This window comes from Mytilus californianus, unplaced genomic scaffold (genome assembly GCF_021869535.1).
Source record: "Mytilus californianus isolate M0D057914Y unplaced genomic scaffold, xbMytCali1.0.p SCAF_4, whole genome shotgun sequence".
NCBI classification, from domain to species: Eukaryota; Metazoa; Mollusca; class Bivalvia; order Mytilida; family Mytilidae; genus Mytilus; species Mytilus californianus.
In genome coordinates this window covers 121,011,879-121,033,999 of record NW_026262690.1, presented here as the reverse complement: position 1 = coordinate 121,033,999, position 22,121 = coordinate 121,011,879, and the positions used below count along the sequence as shown (strand labels likewise).

The following is a 22,121-nucleotide window of genomic DNA, read 5'->3' as shown; positions in this document are numbered from 1 at the left end:
TACAGTTTATATATATCTATAATAATATTCAAAATAATAACAAAAAAAACTGCAAAATTTTGTTAAAACTACCAATTCGGTGGCAGCAACCCAACAATGGGTTGTTCGATTCGTCTGAAAATTTCAGAGCTGATAGATCTTGACCAATTGAACAATTTTACCCCGTGTCAGATTTGCTATAAAAGCTTTAGTTTTTGAGATATAAGCCAAAAACTGCATTTGACCCTTATGTTCTATTTTTAGCCATGGCGGCCATGTTTGTCGATGGATCAAAACTTCGGATACAATTTATAAACTAGATACCCTAAGGAACATTTAGTTAAAGTTTGAAGGTATTTGGCCCAATAGTTTCAGAGGAGAAGATTTTTGAAATAGTTTACGACGACAGACGACGACGACAGACGAAGGACGACGACGGATGCCAAGTGATGGCATAAGTTCACATGGGGCCCTTTGGGCCCCGGTGACCTAAAAATTTGATGAAAAAATACAAAGGAAATAAGCTCTGAAGCATTAGAACAATTGTGATGAAAATCTTATATTTGACTACCGAATACAGGCTTGTATAGTCCACCCTATTTTGTTCCAAAAGTAAGATTGCTAGGCAGGGGTGCATATTTTAAAGTACTATAAGAAAGGAATAAGAGAAAAACTCGATTTTGCGAGGTTTGTTTGCATTCCACTATGTTTGTTATTGAAATTTTAGAGGGTGCCCCTTATTTATTTTCCAAACTAATAATTATTTACCTAATCCATATAAATATGCAATTTTAATTCAAAATCCAATATTAACTGATAAATATCAAAATAAAATGCTTCATTACAAATTTCTCATTTCTTTTCAAAGCATTGCATAACACAAACTGGAATCCACTTGTATTTCACTGAATGAAAAAAGTGTACAAGTCAGAGGGAGCCAGCTTATTCATAACGATGCATACTCTACAAAATGTAATTGGTTATTTTTTCTGTTTTGGTGTTTCATAATGACGCATGTGTTTTGCTTTAGCTAAAGATCCTTCAAACATTAATTTGATGGATATATTTTACTAAAGGACAAACTGTTTTACTTTCCAAGTGGTATTCTAGTGATATTTATTAAGTATGGATTTTCTGCACAGTCTGCTATTCATACTTCTAGTTAATGTCAAACACAACTTTCCTTATTGGTTGTTTTGTGATTTTGACTTATTTTAACACTCTTGAAGTGTTGTAGAATCATTTACAAGCATTTTCAGCTTCTATTTGATGATGGAAAACAGGATTTTCCATGAAAATACCACAAATGATCACACATGATTTGAAATTACGGGAGTTTCATTAGACATTTCCAACCAGTTACAAAAAGATTTTTTCCTGAATTCTCGTGGCGAAAAGGGGGTGCGGACAATGTACCAGTGTGGACTTTACGAGGCTGATTATGGTAATTTTTGCCTAAATTTTAATGGTTTTTTATTCAAACTACGTAGCCACATGCAAGGACCATCATAAAGTTTTGTTAGGATGTGTATCTGACCTACATTTATCTTAATAACAATTTTCTTTTGGTCCAAGCTGTGCTCAACATTTTTCAGATGGAAATTTACTGTTTAAATACAAATATATGCGTATAAACAGGCAATTTGGCTAAAAACTTGTAAAATATCATACTTTTGAAGCTATCAACATTATTTAAACAAGCAGCAGTCAATCAAAGTGTCAAGTCTATCTTAATTTGCTAATTTAATATCCCAAGGTAGGTTTTTACCTTCGTGACCATACTCCTTTATAGTATGGTATAATTTGCATAAAAAGATAAACAAGAATGCCTGCCAGTCATGCTATCATACCTTCCCAGGTAATTCAAAGTATATTAAAGAACCTTTGTGAGCACACTCACATACCCCACGCCCCCACATTGACACTGAGCAAACAAAATCTCACGAGATGCCTGAGTGTCGCAGACTCATAACTCCTTACAAAAGTCAATTGATAATAATTTCTTGTGGATATGCACATTTACATGTTATGTCCTTTTTATCTACAAAGTTTCATGAAATTCTGTGGTGTGGTTTCAGAGGAGTTGCGATGACAAGAACAGGACTGACAGACTGTAGTAAATTGAGGCCAATAAGTTCAAAGGGGCATAATATAACTCCTAGAAAAAAAATTGAATCATAATTTCCTGTCGATATGCACATCTACATAGTATGTCCTTATTATCTACAAAGTTTCATGAAGTTCTGTTATGTGGTTTCAGAGGAGTTGCGATGACAAGAACAGGACTGACGGACTGTAGTATATTGAGGCCAATAAGTTCAAAGGTACGTAAGATAACTCCTAGAAAAAAAATTGAATCATAATTTCCTGTCGATATGCACATCTACATAGTATGTCCTTATTATCTACAAAGTTTCATGAAATTCTGTTGTGTGGTTTCAGAGGAGTTGCGATTACAAACTGTGCAGTATATTGAGGCCAATAAGTGCAAATGGGCATAACTCCTAGAAAAACAAGCATCCTGAGAGTATTGCATGGAAATACATAGTCCCCTACTGGGTAAAAATTCATTTTACTGGAACAAAATGCTAACTTGTTCTATAACTTGTCACGGTGTAAACAAAAAGTAAATATCATGTCAATATCTTCAAGCATGACTAAAAAACAGTGTGGAAAACTGATTATATGAGTGAAAAAAACATTAGATATGATTAATAGTTCTTTGAAATTAGATATGATGTAATAAAGTGTATATCTATTTTCAAATTATAATTAAATATAATTAATAGTTCCAAATATTTTTTCTTTCATTTGTCACAAACTAATATAGATTTGTAACTTATCTATAAAATGTCAACAACTTTTATCTACACAATGTAATGTATTGAAATATATACATTAATTAAAATAGATTATTATCTAATTAAAGGATTTCTCTTCATAATTTTTTTTTATACATTGTATATATATAGCATTCAGAAAATTAGTTTATACTAAATAACAAACAAACCTGCCAAAAAATTCTTCAAATAATTTAACAAAGAATGTCTTTTAAAAAGTGAGTTATCTCCCTTTGTACAGAAATATGGTTTGACATAGTACTTTAACATTAGATATGGTCCAGAGTTATGGACTAAATCATCAGACTGGAACAAAATTTGAACTTGATCTATAACTTGTCATGATAAAACTATATACCAAATATCAAATCAATATCTTCAAGAACGAAGAAAAAAAGTGTGGAAAGCTGATTTGCCGGATTGACAGATGGACAGACAGACAGACAGACGGAGTGCAAACCTAAAGTCACCTCCGACTTCGTCGGTAGGGGACTAAAAACTGAATCAAAATTTCCTGTCGATATGCAAATCTACATAGTATGTCCTTATTATCTACAAAGTTTCATGAATTTCTGTTGTGTGGTTTCAGAGGAGTTGCGATGACAAGAACAGGAATGACTGATGGACAGACAGACAGACGGACGGACAGACGGACGGGTCAAAAACATTATACCCGGCGCAATAATAAAGCGTGGGGTATAAAAATAAGCAGGAAATAGGTGTCTGACAGATCACAGACATGTCAAAATGTGTTACTGTTGAGCTGCTGACCAAATATGAAGTCATTCTGTTGATAGGAAATGGAGAAATATTTTACCAAATTTTTTGCAACAGAAAGTAGGCATCTGACATGTCCAAAAAGTGCTCACAAATTTCAACTCATCTTTGTCAAGCTGCTGACCAAATATGAAGTTATTTTGTTCTGACAAAATACTGACACCAATATTTGTTGGACAAACAGGAGGAGGAACTGACAGACAAGATGATTGCAATATAGCCCCACTTGTAGAGTTGGGGTGTTATATGAGAATCTCTAGACCTTGTGATTATTATTTTGATCAAAATTTTAAATACTTTATCAGAGATGATTCTGCACAATAAAATTAGAAATAAAATTAGAAATGGTTGGTATAATAAAGAAAATATAAAGGAAAAATGTCGATTACCGCTGCGGAATCAGCTAAAAACAGAAAAGAATCGCCTCTATTTTATAGCCATGTCCTTTTCAGATTCTGTGATATAATATTATTTCTTGGGTACCAATTTTTCACAGATTTCATGGGAAAAGATGAACTGCAAATTCAAATACTCAAGTGAATACCATATTTCTATAGGTTTGTAAGCAGAATTGGTGACAACCACTTATTTAAGTATCCACGAAAAAAATACAATTTTTCATCATTTCATAAAAATTGATGACCAGGAAAATGAATGAATACACAATACTGTAAATGCATTATTGAGGAGCACAGCACAGTAAAGTCTCCATAACTACCCCTTTCAAGCAAGACTATTCCTGTAATAAGACCATTTTCTTCAAATTAGAATACCATATAAGTGGTCATTTTCCAGTTTTGGGCCCAAGAAGGGACAGCAAAATATTTGCTGTGTTCCTCATTGCATTTCTCAGCCTTGTACAATGGCTGTAAACGAACAATGAAATATTTGTGTATGGTAAATTTTTTAGGTAAAATGCCAACGACAAACAAAGAGAAAATTAGATACAAACAAAAACTTCCCAATATATGGCGTTTATTTCTTTGAAAGCAACCTCTCATTTAAGGACACTCATTTCTAATTATTTTGCATTGTCTACTTTGCTGGCTTTTCTAAATGACAAACTTCATGAAAAGATATGCTGGGAGGGGGGTTAAGGACAAGTGGGGGAGGGAGACTGTTGATGAGGGTAAAAGATGGTTAAAGCTCTATCCTACCATTGATGAATTTTTTAAATATGTCTTATAACCATTTGCTCAGAACAATCTGAGTAAACATGACCACTCACAAATAAACCTGTGCAATCCAATGTATTGTAATGATATAATAAACTTATTCTGTACCTGTTCTGTAAATTGATCTTTACAAGCCATTCGGATCCTCTCTGCAGTAGCAGGGCTATGTAGGGTAAAATTGATGTCTTGTTTTGAATCAACTCTAGCTGATCTAATAGCATCTTTGACGGCAAAAAATACAGCTGCTGATAAAAATAATGGTGGTTCTCCAATGGCCTGGAAAATATAGAATTTGACAAAAATACATTGTCAAATTAAGAATATTAAAAACATATTTATCATGCCTACATTTCAATTCTCACAGATTTGTTTGTTTATAGTTTAAGAACAACAGACCAAAACAAAAAAACTTAACCATGATCACTGAACCATGTATAATCACTGAACCATGAAAATGAGGTCAAGGTCAGATGACACCTGCCAGTTGGACATGTACACCTTACAATCATTCCATACACCAAATATAGTAGAACTTAACCTTGTTCACTGATCCATGAAATGAGGTTGAGGTCAAGTGTAAACTGTCTGACAGGCATGAGTACCTTGCAAGGTACGCACATACCAAATAAAGTTATCTTATTACTCATAATAAGAGAGAAATTAAGAATAATAAAAATGTTAACTTTTTTTTCAAGTAGTCACAGAATCATGAAAAATGAGGTCAAGGATAATGGACATATGACAGACAGAAACTTCATAACTGTTCATAACTGTTCCATTATCACTGAACTAGTATACATATTTGTTTAGGGGCCAGCTGAAGGACGCCTCCGGGTGCGGGAGTTTCTCGCTGCATTGAAGACCCATTGGTGACCTTCGGCTGTTGTCTACTCTATGGTCGGGTTGTTGTCTCTTTGACACATTCCCCATTTCCATTCTCAATTTTATAACATAAGGCATCTACCGTTCCTACTCGCTTATTAGTCGGAAAATTGGGAGTAAAATTCATAATCCAGAGAGGGGGACCGACTAATAGACGAGATCTAGCGACCAGAGGAAAAATCCAAGCTTGAGAAAAGTGGAGTCAGGAGTGAATTTCCTGGTCAAAACTACGTTTTTGATTGCCAAACCTACATAAATCAATAAATAAAAAGTTTTTGTTGAAAATAAATGACTACAATACTGTCTTTGTGTTTTATTTATTCTTTGGTAAACATTTTCTGCAAATTCGTGTTGAAATTCTACTGTTTCCGGTTTGTGTTTTGATTTTCATGGTCACATGGTTTTCCTATAAACCCAAAAGAAGAGCCAAGAACCAAAAATGAAAAGGAGATAACAATGTACCAAATATGTGAAAGGATGTTTTCAGCGGAGTTATTGTGTCATTATTGTGATATCATGATATCAATTCAATGCTTATAAATCATATAATAATCAAAAAATAATTTTAAGATTCATTCCCAAAATCAAAATATTATTCATTAAAGTGTCTCAGGTAAACAAAAATTACAAAATTGATTGACAAGCCAATATAATCCATTGATAACCCCAATTAAGAGACAAAGAGTTGTATTTACTAAAGGTGTGAAAACTATCAGTGATAGGTAAACAGATGACACTAATGAGTTGGAGTTAGTTATTTTAATATATTGATTAGCTTCACTTAATTTTTTTAATCCTTTAATCATCACAATATAATAAGAATTATGAAGTGTACATGCTCATTTAACACCGAGTTATGTATGCTGTGAAAAATATTTTCATCAAGTGTTGATTGACTTTAAATTTTTCAGGTTCATATTGGTTTATTTTCGCTTTTCTCAAACAATAGGTTGTTAGTCATACCCTACAAAATCATTGATGCATTATGTAAACAACACATGGCTAATCAAACATTTGAACAGTGAACAAAACAAGAGAAATGAATACATCTTTATTATTAACAGAATATAAATTATCATGATGAGCATCAACTAAATTCAAACCAAACAAACATTAATGCAGAAATGAATATTATTCCTCGATTTGCATAGGTTTTACCGGCGTTCAGTTACTGTCAGCTGAAAAAAAAATGCCCAAATTTTGTCCGACTTATACGAGGGTCAAGACTAAATCCTTAGAATTTGGAGCTGAAAAGGGCACCCGACTTATAGTAGGATCGACTATTAGGCGAGTTTCTACGGTATATACAAAGCACTTTTCAACCAATTTTGTTGTGATTATTTTTTCGTATTTTTCTATCTTTATTCTTGTATTTATATAAGGAAAGATCCAAGTTTGACATATTCTTGACTAATCATATTGGTTTCATTCATATATAAAAGCTGCAAAAATAAATCACTTGCAAAACTTATTGGTTTATAGCATATTGCCTTAACTTAAAGTAGATTAACACACCTTGGAAGAATATACTGCTCTTTGATTGATACTGCCTTTGAGTAGAGATACATTAAATTCTACTGGAATATCTCCAAAGCCTGGTATCTTGTAGTTTGATGGGCCTCTGGTAAACAGGAAACCATCAGGTGATATCTTCTGTTGTTCTAGTAACATCATACCATAGCCCTATTCAAAAGTACATGAAAATCCTTGTCATTTAGATAAATTTGGTGTTGATTGCAAGGCCATCGGTCAAAAAACTTAACTCAGTACTTGAAGTACAAAATTTGTGCTCCAAAGTCCAAATCAAGTACTTTGATTAGTTAAATTAATTGTGCTTAAATTTTTCATGTCTGCAACTCCAGATCTTTGATTTTCTCTTGTGAGTTATTCATTACTTTATCAGGCCTAGAACAATTTAGCTTGACTTTTTTGTAGACACTTGTCCATTGTTTAATTCCATTCACAAATTTTTAAGACTTAGGATGAATCAGGATTGCATCCGAAAAGACTCGTTTATTACCATCACATTTAATTTGATTTTGATTTTCTGTGTTTTAACGCCACTTGTAAGCATCGCTTTTGGGCTATTTCTTAACAGCCAGTTTTATTGGTGGAGGAAGTCGGAGAAAACCACCGACCTTTGATAGGAAAACTGACAATCCTAGTCAATTAAGATTGGAGTCGAGTGCACCCGCACGAGCGGGGTTCGAACTCACAACCTCAGTGTTGACTGGCTAGTGATTACAGTAGTAACTACTTAGACCACTCGGCCACCGAGGCCCCTCCATCACATTTAAAGGTATATGTTTGAGGTTGTCTATATTTTATAGTTTAAGTTTTAGTACTTTGGATATCATTATAATATATAGCCTGTCATATGGTATAGACATCTGTCTGTTTTTGAAGTTTTTTTTTTTTACCTGTGATGTCTTTTTATGTTTTTTCGTTGTTTGGTTTTATATAAAAAATCTCTTTACATTCCAACATATTTCTGATCTTATTATGAATTGAAAGATAGCTTTCATTGAATGCTTAACAAAATTTATAAAAAATATTATTTGAAACAAAATAAATAAGATGACATACCTGCATAAAGCCTCCTTCAATCTGGCCTATGTCTATAGCAGGGTTCAAACTACAACCAACGTCCATAACAATATCTGTTCTTAGTACCTGTTACAAAAAAGATCACTTTTAAATTTTTGTAATACACTTACTGATTATCTGCCCTTCTTTCAAATTCAATGTAGAAGTTCAGTATAATTGCCTTAGTGATGATAATCGTAAATGTAATGCAGTTTTAAACTAGTAAAATCTCTGTTATTTACATAGATAAAATCAAACAAATCAACATTCAGGTTTTTTTATGACACTGCATGCTATTTACCTATGATGTCCAATGTAAATCTATATTCCATTTGTGGTTGCCATATTGGATTCAGAATAGGATGAAATTTTGTTGATTCTCATGATTCCTTGTGCAAATCAACTACACTATGAGGTATTTTTAATTCTTTTTTTTTTTGGTATAAATTTAGGAGGTACAGAACATCTAAGGGAGTTTACTCTTTAAAAAATAGCTGAACGTTTTAAATCACATACTATTAGTAAAGAGAAATCAAGCTTCTCAATGATCCAAATTAGTGTTTGACAAATTGCTGGTTCAAATTTCTTGAAATTTTTTTTATTTTTGCCGACAAGTCAATATAAATATTTGTCAAAATTTTATGAAATTAAACGAGACAAAATCTTTTTGATTCAAAGTGTTCAGTACTCCCTTAAAATTGATAGAAGATGATTAATTTTATTCTTACCTGGTGGTCTCCAGTTAAACAATCAATTTCAACTTCTGAACAACTGGCACCAAAAGTGAAATAATCAAATGGTCGTCCTTCCTGTTTCTCAAAATCAAATCCTGTTATACCAGGTGTTCTGTGAACAAATAAAAACCATATACTCAATTAATGGATAAACAAAGTTTCTTGAATGAAACCTACTTAATGTGTGAGTAAAAAAAAAATTTTTTTTTAACTATTTTGATTTTTTCCAACTGGTTAAGATTTTTTTTCTCATTCTGAATCTTATGCTGACTTTAAGCATGGCAAAATCCAAAATAAAAGGATTATGTTCAGCTAGGCCCTAATATAGCCAATATTTTTTAGCCAATATCTTTAATTAGGATTCATTGACCAATAAATATCACAATGAATCAAAGCTATTAGCATTTTTTCTTGACATCACAAATAGCACAAATTTGAGTTTTCAATGAATAACACGCTTGATTCCAATCGTAATCTTTCCGTCAAAGTGTTTGGTTTTAGGTGACGTCATTTGTGTGTTTGTTGGGCATAAAATCTACGTCAGTTCGTTGAGCCAACGGATGAATATTCTAATGGTGATAACTTCCTCATGACTGCTTCGATAACTGTTTTTAAATGATAAAATTAATATATATTTCTTAAGGCAGGGTTGGATTATGTACATAAGAATAAAGACGGGTGTTTGAAAAATGTCAAGCAGTCACAATTACTTTATCAGTTCAAAGATGCAGGGATCCAGTTAGCCCATAAAATGTGTAAATGACTTGAGAAATCAGCCTATAGTAAAAGAGTATTTCTGGTAATAGAAATGATATGGATCAAACGTATTCAATTAAAACAGATCAATTTCAATTTTGGACTGGAAACATATAGCAGAAGTGTGACAAAGAAGATCTTGTATCATTATATTAGTTATAACAAATTACATTTTTGCCCTGCATATTTAGTTTGTCTGAGCTCTGTTTCCTAGGCCTAAATTTGGTCGAAATCCAAAGGATTTTGTCAACTTTTACCAAAATCAATTTTTTTGCTTATTTGTGGTATACATGTCAATGCTTTGAAAGACATGACAAAAATAGTCTATTTCACTTTCTTACATGTTTATTCATCAACTTAAACATTTTATTATCTTTAACCAATGAACTTAATATTTGGGGCCAAATAGAACCCTTACTGAACTAGCTCCTTTAGATATACACTTACTTATAAAATCCTGTGGATGATAAACTCACTCTGTTAAAGTAGGCTGAATTCACCTGGAAAATTACAGGTAAAAATAAAAATTAAAAAAAATGATCAATGAAGCATATACCGATTGATTGATTGATTGATTGGTGTTTAACGCCACTTTCAACACTATTGTGCTATTTCGTGGTGGTCAGTTTTTATTGGTGGAGGAAGCCAGAGTGCCCAGAGAGAACCACCAACCTTCGGTAGGAAAACTGACAATCCTTATTGAATTAATATTGGAGTCGAGTGCACCTGGCACGTGCAGGATTCGAACTCACAACCTCAGTGTTGACTGGCTAGTGATACAGTAGTTTGACTACTTAGACCACTCGGCCATCTAGGCCCCAAGCGTATACCGATACCATGGAAGAAATGAAAAGCCACAAACAGAAAAAGGACAGATAACACTGTAAAAGAAAATGTACAAAAATACACATTTGTGGTTGAACTCATGTGCTCTGAAAGGTTAGACAATTCTTGCTGCACTAGTGGTAACTATTATTGTGTTGCTCAAGGCAAAGCCTTCTATCGTTTTATACACACAGAATTTGAAGCATTGCAAATCATTCATAATCATTAATTGGAAGATGGACCTAATTATTTCCCCTATTACTTCAATGCAATTTTATCATAATTGAGGGGCAGATTTTTATTCCCTAGATTAGACTGCGAAATTTCAATTACTTTGTCATACAAGTAGACCCCCGCTATGGTTTCTTGGAGAATTCTTGAAGGGTCATGGCCGGCATTTAAGAGAGCAATACTATTTTGAGTATAAATAGGGTAATCTTATTAACTTCCTGGTTAAAATCAAAAGTAAAATTTGAACCATCATCCACCCTATACGTTTCAGAATCACTTAAAAATTAACAGAAGTTGCAAGTTTAATGAATACCCTTTGGATATACTACAAATTTAAGCATCTTTACATAATTTTCATCTCGGTACAATACCAAATTGTCTATATTATTTATCTTGAATTTAATTAATAAAACACTAGATAGCTGTTTCAAGTTTTCATTTGCATGTTTTCTTGATCAAAAACAAATGTCTTTTGATGTTTATCATAACAACCTGTCTTCAAACTTGACTTTATCACCCGGTAAAAACAAAAATTAAATTGAAAATAAGTCCGGGTCAAACTTTTATAATATTGTCCAGTCTGTTTGTTTTGATGTCCCAAACTTATAGTACCGGGGTAAGTGATTTCAGAAGAGCTGAGAAGAATGATAAAGACAAAAGAAAATACAATAAAACAACTTACCCAATCCTCCCATGACCCTTTAGGGTTTGCATTGATATAGGGTTCTATTCTTTCTAAGATTGTCTGGCAGGCAGCCTAAAATTGTAAAATAGGAGAAACTTACGGTAAATTATATAACAAATACTGTGGATTCATTTATTTTCGTGGGTACCAATTTTCGTGGTTTTGCCAAAATCTGCATACAACCCTAAAGAAAACTTGCAGTTCGTTGAACATTTTAATTTGTGGTTCATCTGTATCCACGAAATACACGAAAATTGGTATCCAACGAATAATAATGAATCCACAGTACCACAAAAATACTGAACAGATTATACTTAATTTTCATATTGTAACAGATCAGAAATATTTCTTTCAAACATAGGTACATGTACACACATAATATTTACACTTTTTTCCATTAAGATTAAAGCAGTTTATGTATACAATATTTCGTACAAACATCAGATCTTTTTACTCGACTTGCAAAACAAGAAAAACATGAAACAAATAACCACATATGCATACACATTTTTGTTTAAGGGCCAGCTGAAGACGGCCTCTGGGTGCGGGATTTTCTCACTGTGTTGAAGACCCATTGGTGACCTTGGGCTGTTTTATGCTCTTTGGTCGGGTTGTTGTCTCTTTGACACATTTCCCATTTCCATTCTCAATTTTATTACATTTACCAGTCTTCAGAAGCAGTGTTTACTTACTGGTAAAGCATTAAAAATTCAGTCAATCGATTACTTGCCCATACAAGTTTAAAGGATTATTATTTGCAAAATTTTGGAGAAATCTCCTTTGATTGAAATTCAACAAGAATGAACTAAAATAGGGCTTTCTTTGGTCTATTCCCTTAACATGCTTAGGCACATGTACATGCTAGTTTAAAGGGAAACTTCACGATTATTGACATATCATCTTAATATGTTCATAATAACATTAATAACATATTCACCAAGTTTTATCTTTATATAAATACAAATAAAGAAGAAAATTGAAAATTATCCATTTCATTTATTGAAATTTACCAGTCTATTGTGACATATTTTTAGTCTGGGACATGCCAGGAGTGAAATTAATTTCATTTAAAGTCTTGTTCCCTAATTATTTTTAATATAATTTAAAGCGATGACTGTTTTGTAAAGCTTATAACCAACTTAAAGTAAGAAGGTAAAACAAACAGACCTACAACTTTTTTCATATTCATTAGTTATAATTCCTATGGTAAAGGCCGAATCAAATTTCTGATAGTTTATATGTTGAATTTGCTCAAAGTGGATCGTATTATAATGATTTTCTATGCGATATTTTTTAGACGTATATGTTACACAAATATATATAACTGATACTGTGGTGTCAGACAATATATGTACAAGTTCTGACATTTTAATTCTAGCAAACATATCCCCTCTTGGATTGTGTAAATATGTGTATTATTCTCTGACAATACCATGTGAAGGCGTGGTTAATTCACAGTAATCAATATACAGACTGTCTGAAATCTATTCTTTTGATCTTCACCTGAGTGCATTTTAGCCTCAAGTGTTAACCGTTGTAGGTGAGAATAACATCTCGGATGGGTTATAAGACAGAAGTGCCAGTTTAATACACAAATATTTGAACATTCTCTTACTTCAATGGAAACGCTCTAATCCAATTATTTGAAACCTTGCTATATATAAAAACTTGATTTATATGACCTAAGGGTGTTAAAGAAAAATTCAGAAACTATCTTAGGTCAACTTTGCCTAATTAAAATGAAACCAAAAACAAAAGACAAAATAAAATTAAATATTATTTCGAATCTTTGTGTATTGAAATTGTGATGCGTTGTGACGTGTCCGTCTGTTATAAGTCACCTAAAGTCAAGTTTTCTTTTCAAAATATCAATGTTGATCTCAATAATAGAATAAGTTATCAACACAAGCTTATTTTATAATAAAGTTTCATTTACAGCTAAATTTTTACGAAATCAATTCGTGATCAAATGGCGCCAATAGACTATTTTCATATTAATGACTTTTGACTCCGGATTATATAATTTTTCGACAGGTTACCTTTTCTGTGGTAAGACATCTTGGTACTTGGCCAAGTAAGAGCAACCAATATAAGTAAAATTAAGCATATAATCGGTGTAATTTGAGGGGAAAGTTTACTACTTTCAGATGATTTTGTCGTGTAAAGAAAATATGAAGCAGTTAATTATTTCCCAAATATTGTACCAATAGAAATCTTGATTTTACTTCTTTACGTTGCTCTTACTTGACTTGGTACAGGTTGTTCTACCACAGAGAAGGTAACCTGTTGAAAAAATATAAACTTCGGAGTCAAAAGTCGGTAATATGAAAATAGTCTATTAATCTCTTCAGATTAACTCACATTTTGTTTCCATATGACTAGAGTGTATTTTTTATAATGTCGCTAGAATTGTCTCATACTATCATAGCTAAAAATATCTAGTTCAGAGAGTGAAAGTAATGAGGTCTCCAGTTCCTCAAGTGAAGAAGATTTCGATAAGAAATATAGCTAGTCACATAAATGATATTAACAATAAAATGTGAAATAAGTTAGTATGTTTTTTTAAATTATCACGCATTAAAAACAAAAATAGTTTATTATGCTTTAACAATTGCAAAGAAAACAAGCTTTCAAATTGGCTTCATGATGCCCTCGTACGATTAAAATTTTATAAATCTCCATTGAACAATGGTAATAAAAAAAATTTTGTACTTTAAATGAATAGATGTAATAAAAAGATCAAGAAGTTTCTCTTATCATATAAGATTTGATTTTGATTTTGATTTTTGGTGTTTTAACGCCACTTTTAAGCACCGCTTTTGGGCTATTTCGTGGCGGCCAGTTTTTATTGGTGGAGGAAGCCGGAGTGCCCGGAGAAAACCACTGACCTTCGATAGGAAAACTGACAATCCTAGTCAATTAAGATTGGAGTCAAGTGCACCAGCACGAGCGGGGTTCGAACTCACAACCTCAGTGTTGACTGGATAGTGATTCCAGTAGTAACTACTTAAACCACTCGGCCACCGAGGCCCTCATTTATCATATAAGATATATAATATATATTTTTAAACAAAAGAACTAGTTGTGATGTTTCAATCAGTGACTTTCTATCTGTTTACCTTATGTTGACTTTCTGACATTTGTGTGCAATAGATATATCTTTCTGCGCTCTTATGTCAAATAATAGTATCAATATGTTGACCGAAATTTGTCATAAGAAGTTCAAAATGTCAATATTTATTTATATCGAGATTATAACTTATTTTTTCCAATTTTAATCGTAAGAAAATGCATAAAATCTATTCTTTTCATTTCTATTTTCAGCTGGTTCATTTCATTACCAAAATAATTTTCTTTCTTTAAACATGTCGTTCATAAACAGTGTGTTAATTAAATGATATGCGCTCAATTTGATATGTGTATGATTTCATGAGGGTCTGGATGGGGTCCTTCATTTCTCTATTTTTTTTATTTTTTAGGCCATTTTTCTCTATTCTTTATATTTTTTGCCCATTATTCTCTATTCTTTATATTTTAGCACCTCATTATTCTCTATTCTTTTTTTTATTGGTCCATTTTTCTTTATATTTTTTGCCCATTATTCTAGTAAACCCCCATCCACACCCTCTTTCATATCTTGCATTTTACTATCAGTCGGGATAAAAAGTTGTACACAGGATGTACATGTATATTACACCTGACATCATTTGGTACGGCATGCTTTATAATTTTTATCTGTGCACATCTGGTTCACTCAGCAGGGAAGCAATGCATGTATATCCACATTGCATAATATTGAATTTGTAGGTCGCAAGGAAGTCGTTAGAATACCTGAATGTGGCATTTTTACACATCATCTGGCAATAATTTTTTAAGCCATGCTGATTTATCAAATAAGGGATGAACCCAGAATGAATAAAAATAATGATTGTATGCATATTTCTTACGAATAATAAATTTTTCATTTTTTTTTGCGGAGTTTCCTTTCAATGATCCTGCTGCTTAAAGTAACCAACTAATTTTTAACAACAAACACATCTTTTTGTTACACAAAATACTACTGTTAGCAATTTTCTAGGCACACAGCTTAAATGTAAAATCCTGTTTTGTTAATTGTCATATTAATTGGAGAAGTAATTTGGCAAATGAAAATACCCAAAGTATTAACTCTGATGTCAATGTGGGCCAAAACCGGTATGCATGAAAAGTAGGTCAAATTGATCTACTTGTACCCAATAGCTGACCTATTAATTCATGCATGTAAATCTTTTTTTTGTTTGTTAGAGCTTGTTTTCGTGAGCCTTACTTTTGCAGCCATTCAACAAATATCAAGCTAGAGTTTGTTTCCATTACCTTTACAGCCATTTCATTCAGATGAGAGCTGGAGCTAGAGCTTGCAGCCATTAGTCTAAGCTTTACAACCATTCCGATCAGATGAGAACTGGAGCTAGAGCTTGTTGCCATTAGCCCAACCTTTTCAGCCATTCCATTCAGATTAGAGCTAGAACTGGTTGCCATTAGCCTTACCTTTACAGATCATTCATTCAGATGAAAGCTAGAGCTGGAGCTTGAGGTTGTTGCCATTAGCCTTATCTTTACAACCATTCCATTGAGGTAAGAGTTAGAGCTGATTGTCATTAACCCTACCCTAATAATACCAATCATTCCATACAGATTAGAGCTAGAGCTAGTTGTCATAAGCCTTACCTCTATAGCCATTCCATTCTGATCCAAGCTTAACCTTAACTTTACAGCCATTCTATTTGGATCAGAGCCAGAGCTGGTTGCCAATAACCTTACCTTTACAGCCATTCCATTAAGATCAGAGCTTGCACTAGCTGCTGTGGCGGAAGTATTAGGAACAGTGTTAGTACTAGTCTCACTGATGTGTATTTTTGAAGTTGGAATTTTCAGAACTCTACTAGCAACCTACAATATAAACAAATAATACAATGTATGAGGATATTGTTAAATTTATTAGTCAAGTTACATCTTTAAGCAATCAAGGACTATTACTCCATAAAATTATTTACAGTTGTATTTTGTTATTTTTCTGTTGTCTGTTGTTTTTGATAGCTCACATTAGTATCTTCCACTTTTTATCTACTGCTTTTTACATGCATCTAGTTAGTTACAACATCAATGATAGAAGGCAAAATTATCAAGCAGCTGGTAAGCATTTTAGTGAAATGTGGAAAGTTGAAAATATCATGTTCCATGTTCCAGACTGTTGAACCTTATCAAAGGAAATGCCCATATCATTTTTGCATCAAGTGCTTTCCCCTTCTCTGTACCTCTTTCTTACATGCTACCTCCTATCAAACCTAAACAGATGTTCCTGTATGAATGTGCAGCTGTTTTCACAATTCTTTTCCTTAATTGAAGCTACTAATAAAATATACCTGTATCATTTTAGTGTGAAGTCCTTGTCCCATTTCAACACCTCCATGAGTGACCAATACTGACCCATCTCTGTACACCATAACTAAAGCCCCTGCCTGTAACACACAAAACAATATCACTACTGTTTTAACATGTCCAAAAAATGACCAAACAAGAACAGAAATTTTCATGTATAAAATTCTACCTCTCACAATTTTCTTCTTATAACAAGGAATTATTTGAATCTGGAATAATCATGAATTCTGGAAAATTGATAAGAAAAGCATGATGAAAACTAGCCCAACTAAATAGAGTTTGCCATGTGCCCATGGCTAAGGTTAATTTACATTCACTGATATTTCAGTATGAACTAACTAACCCCGGCCCCTTAGCCAAATAATTCCTTGTTTTACTGTTTAATTACAAATTAAATAAATTGCTTCGCTGAGTGCAGCTGGATACGACCACAGAGGTCAAACCCTGAACAGTTGGGGCAAAAATGGACACAATATTCGCACTTGATACAGGTCTGAATTTGGATTGTAATTGAATATTTGACACATAATAGGTTTCTGACACAGAATAACTGTAGTCAAAGAACTTAGAATTGGTTAAATGATTTGAATTTATATTCAATTTTTTGCTTTTGTGCAATACACTATGCTGTTGCAAATTGACCCCCCCCCCCTTTTTCTTTTTCCAAAAATTTTTTTTTAACCCCCCCCCCCCTTTTTTTAATTAAAAAAAAAAACATTTGAAGAAATTTTCTTTTTGATTTCTGAAATCTTGAGAAAAAATTGTCCCCCGTTCCCCACCCCCACCACCAATTTTTTTTAACCCCCCCCCCCAAAAAAAAAGACCTCAAGATATGGTCATAATCTCAATTCAAATTTCCATCATAAAAGTCTTAAAATAGAAAATAATGAATTACATAATCATGGCTAAAATTAATTTACCTTAATCAGCATTTTTAAAATCATTAAAATAGTAACTTCTAAAAATAAAATGACAGCTAATCACCTCGAGACAATACAACATTTCTTTATACATAATTTAAAAGCAGTGTAAGGGAGGTAATTCAAACACAACATTGAATTACCTCCCTTACACTGTAATTTGTCTTTAAGTAATTGTCCATTAACCAGGACATCCTTGTTTTTTCACTTTTTTGCCCCTTATTCCTAAATGGTCTGAGCCAAAAACCCCCAAAGCCAATCCTAACCATCCCTTTGCGGTATGGAAACTTGTGGTATAATTTCAGAGAGATCCATACATCGTTCCACAAGTTATTGTCTAGAAACTAGAAAAATGCTTATTTGGGCCCCTTTTTTGCCCCTAATTCCTAAACTGTTATGACCATAATTTTTTGCGGTCATATAAAAATGATCTGGATTCTTCATATATACAAATTTTTCGTTGATTGAGGAAAAATTGTTTTTTCTTGGATATTTGATTTTGTGGTTTGGCTTTTTCCAGTTGCTTTCCCTCAAATAGCAATAATATATTTTCCATTTTTCTTGTCTGTCGTTCAAAAATAGCAATAATAATAAGAGCACGTACACATTTCTACTGCTGGCCATGGATGATGTTAAAAATATCAGAAATTTCAGTCATTATATTCCACTGATCTACATAAATTTAAACATGTCAGTTTTTTTTAATTTATTTTGTGCCAATTGAAATTTTCAAAAAATACCAGCAAGTCTGACAGGAAGAAAAACACATACCTTCCAAATACAAGTTAAACAGCTACCATGTTTTATAAACAGTTTGAAGCCAAATTTTTACACAAAAAATATTCTTTTTTTCATTTCATTTAGAAAACTACATCAGTAGATAATGTTTTTTTTTTTTAATTTTCAACCAAAAAGTAATTCAAAACCAACAACTAACAAATGTCCCCTTAAATATTTTTCTGTGTTAGTTTTAAACATCAGACTATAAAAAGTTGGCAGCATGAAGATACAAAACAAAGGAAAGCATCGGTATGGTCTAATATCTGGTTTAAACAAACCTGATTTAAGAAAGTAGCTGTAAAAGCAATACCAAATTTTGTAGGAATCATACAGATCCCTCTTTTCTTCCATCGGTTTTCACTGTAAAGAGAGAGACAAAATAAGTCAGATTTTCTTCCATCAGTTTTCACTGTAAAGAGAGACAAAATAAGTCAGATTTTCTTCCATCGGTTTTCACTGTAAAGAGAGACAAAATAAGTCAGATTTTCTTCCATCAGTTTTCACTGTAAAGAGAGACAAAATAAATCAGATTGTTTCCATCAGTTTTCACTGTAAAGAGAGACAAAATAAGTCAGATTTTCTTCCATCGGTTTTCACTGTAAAGAGAGAGACAAAATAAGTCAGATTTTCTTCCATCGGTTTTCACTGTAAAGAGAGAGACAAAATAAGTCAGATTTTCTTCCATCGGTTTTCACTGTAAAGAGAGACAAAATAAGTCAGATTTTCTTCCATCGGTTTTCACTGTAAAGAGAGAGACAAAATAAGTCAGATTTTCTTCCATCGGTTTTCACTGTAAAGAGAGAGACAAAATAAGTCAGATTTTCCCAATGCATTTCTCTAAAAATGAATAATGATGCTAAAGTGACTAACTGGTTACTTCCATGGCATAGCGGAACATCAGTAGCAATGTTATCTGAGTAGGTCAACATCTACCTATTCATATCAGTATAGGCTATCATCACTATGACTGAACTGGTCCGCTCAGAATCAGAAAGAGACTTGTCCTAGTGGGAAAACTTTTTTTCTGGTAGACTATTACCTTATCAAATAACTATTCAGCTAATTAATTCCTATTTTCTAAAAGTTCAGCCGCAAATATTTCTTGCATATTCATGATAGAAGTGAATTAAACAATGAATTATTCAGGTAGTTTCAGTAAAGTAGGAAGACTCGAATGAAAAGATAATGGGTCAGTCACCTACAGGATCCCTAAAAACTTGTTGCTGGAGCTCTTAAATGTTCAGGCAATATGGCAGTTCTCCCCCAACCCCAAACAGAGGCTTTGGATATAAGGTTTGGATTCTGATTGGACCTTAGCATGTTAGAAATCCATCTAAGTGTGTTGGTCTTACTATCTCATGGTTCTTATTCATATACAACATCATGATAACTGTAAAATTGAGACATTAAACTGTAAATATTTATTAATCTTTTCATTTCTTGACACCTGCCATGTATTTTAGGTATAAATTACATACTACAAATATGAGGTGGCAAGGGGAGGGGGGTCCCTGATTCCCACTTCACTCCCCTATTCACAAAAACTTTTGTTAAATATGTTACATATATTCTAAGCTCCTTAATTTTTCAACCCCCATCATGACTATTCTACTCTCATTTCACTCCCCCACTTCCCCCATCCTTGTCCTTTCCTCAAATATGATCCTCTTACAACAGGAGAACATAGAAAACAATTAACTAGCTAACAACAAGATATCAATAATTCTTTTTTAAGATATTTTTGGTCTGTACAATTTGAAAAATTCTGATATGATTTATAAACATAAGAATGAGAAAATATAATGTAATATTAAACACTTATTCTTAAAACTTTAAATTCATGCATTTAAACGCAAATATTATATGATACACTTCATCCTAAAACAACTCACCTATTGAATATTTCCACATCTCTTTTTCTCTTTATAAATTCACTTCTGTCTTTGCATTCCTCCCAACATTTTTTTATGTTGCACTGTTCTATTACCTGTCCAAAGTGGGTCAGATCTCCTTCGTTGTACATGTTTAATTTACGAACCTGATAGTACAATAATTGATATATATTTACAAGTAATTTCATTTGGACTTGAAATTAAAACTTTAATTGTTTTAATTTATCTCAGATATAGTTTTGAAATTTGGGAACTTGATAGTAAAATAAATTATTAAAATTTAAGAAAGTTTTCATGATTTACTTATTTTAAAAGTAAATAAAACATTATCCTAATTGTATAATATATGTCAGATTGAGTTCTGAAATTTGAAAAAATATATCTATTTTAAAAGCTATATCAAATTGCATCGATGGAATAAACAAAATGTTCTCGACTTTATTAATGAACTTAATATTTAATTTTAAAAATAATAATTGATCATTTCATATATACTATTATAAGATTTTTCTATGCATTAATATATGATCGTTTCATGTAACATCATAGTACTATTTAAGAAATAATTCTTTCCTGCTATGCTCTATGCTCATTTTAACATGGGTAGGCATTATATTTGTCAATATCTTTGTACCGAGTGAAAGCGAGGTGTAAAATGTTGGCAAATATAATGCCTACCCATGTTAAAATGAGCATAGAGCATGGCATGATAGAATTATTTTGATTCTAATAGGAAAATTTAGAACTTTTAACAGGCTATTATTTGAACTTGGAATTATTTTTAATTATGGAATTTGCATTATTTCTTGTGCTTGAAATTTTTAATGAATTCCATGTTTATTCTGTATTATAATGTTCTGTGCGGCGCACAACACTTTCTATTACAAAGAAGATAGCAAATTTTCAATAGAATGTACTGTGCCACGCACAACACTATCTATACAAAATACATTGTGTGGAAAGTGTGATGCACCACTTAAAACATTATAATACAGAATAAACATGGAATTTATTAAAAATTTCAAACACATGAAATTATGCAAATTCCATAATTAAAAATAATTCCAAGTTCAAATAATAGCCTGTTATTTATACTTTGAAGCGACCTATACATGTTCGAAAGGCAGCCATTTAATTTGATGAAGCCAAAACGATATAGAAAATCCACAGTTTTACGATAAAAAATCAACAGTTACATGTAAACTTACTTTCAGAATGATTTAAACTAAAATCCTAGCAAGCAACACCAACACAAACGTCCATTTTGATCTCCGGTGTTGTTTAAAATACAACTGAGGTGAACTGACATTGCAATTTCAATTGTGACGTCAATCACGTGCAGCCCATGTTTATTGGAATTAGAACATGGCTTTGTTTCCAAAGCAAAAGAAGAACATCATTTCAGAATTCATGTTTTATAATAGAATTGATTCACAATCTTAAAATATCATTGCTAATGAAGGGCTGTTAGTGTGAAGCCAGTGCAGTATAGTAAAAATATTCTTACCATTTGATTCTATTTATTGACTTTCTGTTACATGAGAACTTTGAAAAAGTCAACAAATTATTTTCTAGAATACTATATACATAAAGTTTGACTTGACTTTGGTTTTAAAACTCCATCATTTTGTAATTTGAATA

At 32.3% G+C, this 22,121-nt stretch overlaps 1 protein-coding gene and 1 long non-coding RNA gene across 4 annotated transcripts in view; one reads left to right on the top strand and one right to left on the bottom strand.

The window, feature by feature from the left end:
• LOC127699220 (uncharacterized) overlaps positions 1 to 17,579 on the top strand; it is a 107,231-nt gene extending 89,652 nt beyond the window's left edge. Inside the window, exon 2 of the long non-coding RNA XR_007981135.1 lies at positions 17,325 to 17,579. This is a non-coding gene — a long non-coding RNA (uncharacterized LOC127699220). The remainder of the gene's footprint in view (positions 1 to 17,324) is intronic.
• Positions 1 to 22,121, bottom strand: part of LOC127699183 (xanthine dehydrogenase/oxidase-like) — a 92,739-nt gene that overhangs the window by 4,281 nt on the left and 66,337 nt on the right. For all 3 annotated transcript variants that reach the window (XM_052202934.1, XM_052202933.1, XM_052202935.1), the window contains 10 exons: positions 20,481 to 20,626; positions 18,867 to 18,948; positions 16,873 to 16,968; positions 16,271 to 16,399; positions 11,468 to 11,542; positions 10,177 to 10,229; positions 8,968 to 9,085; positions 8,240 to 8,326; positions 7,169 to 7,336; positions 4,880 to 5,047 (listed from right to left, as the gene is read on the bottom strand). In XM_052202934.1, the coding sequence (XP_052058894.1) occupies positions 4,880 to 5,047; positions 7,169 to 7,336; positions 8,240 to 8,326; positions 8,968 to 9,085; positions 10,177 to 10,229; positions 11,468 to 11,542; positions 16,271 to 16,399; positions 16,873 to 16,968; positions 18,867 to 18,948; positions 20,481 to 20,626 (1,122 nt within the window). The remainder of the gene's footprint in view (positions 1 to 4,879; positions 5,048 to 7,168; positions 7,337 to 8,239; positions 8,327 to 8,967; positions 9,086 to 10,176; positions 10,230 to 11,467; positions 11,543 to 16,270; positions 16,400 to 16,872; positions 16,969 to 18,866; positions 18,949 to 20,480; positions 20,627 to 22,121) is intronic.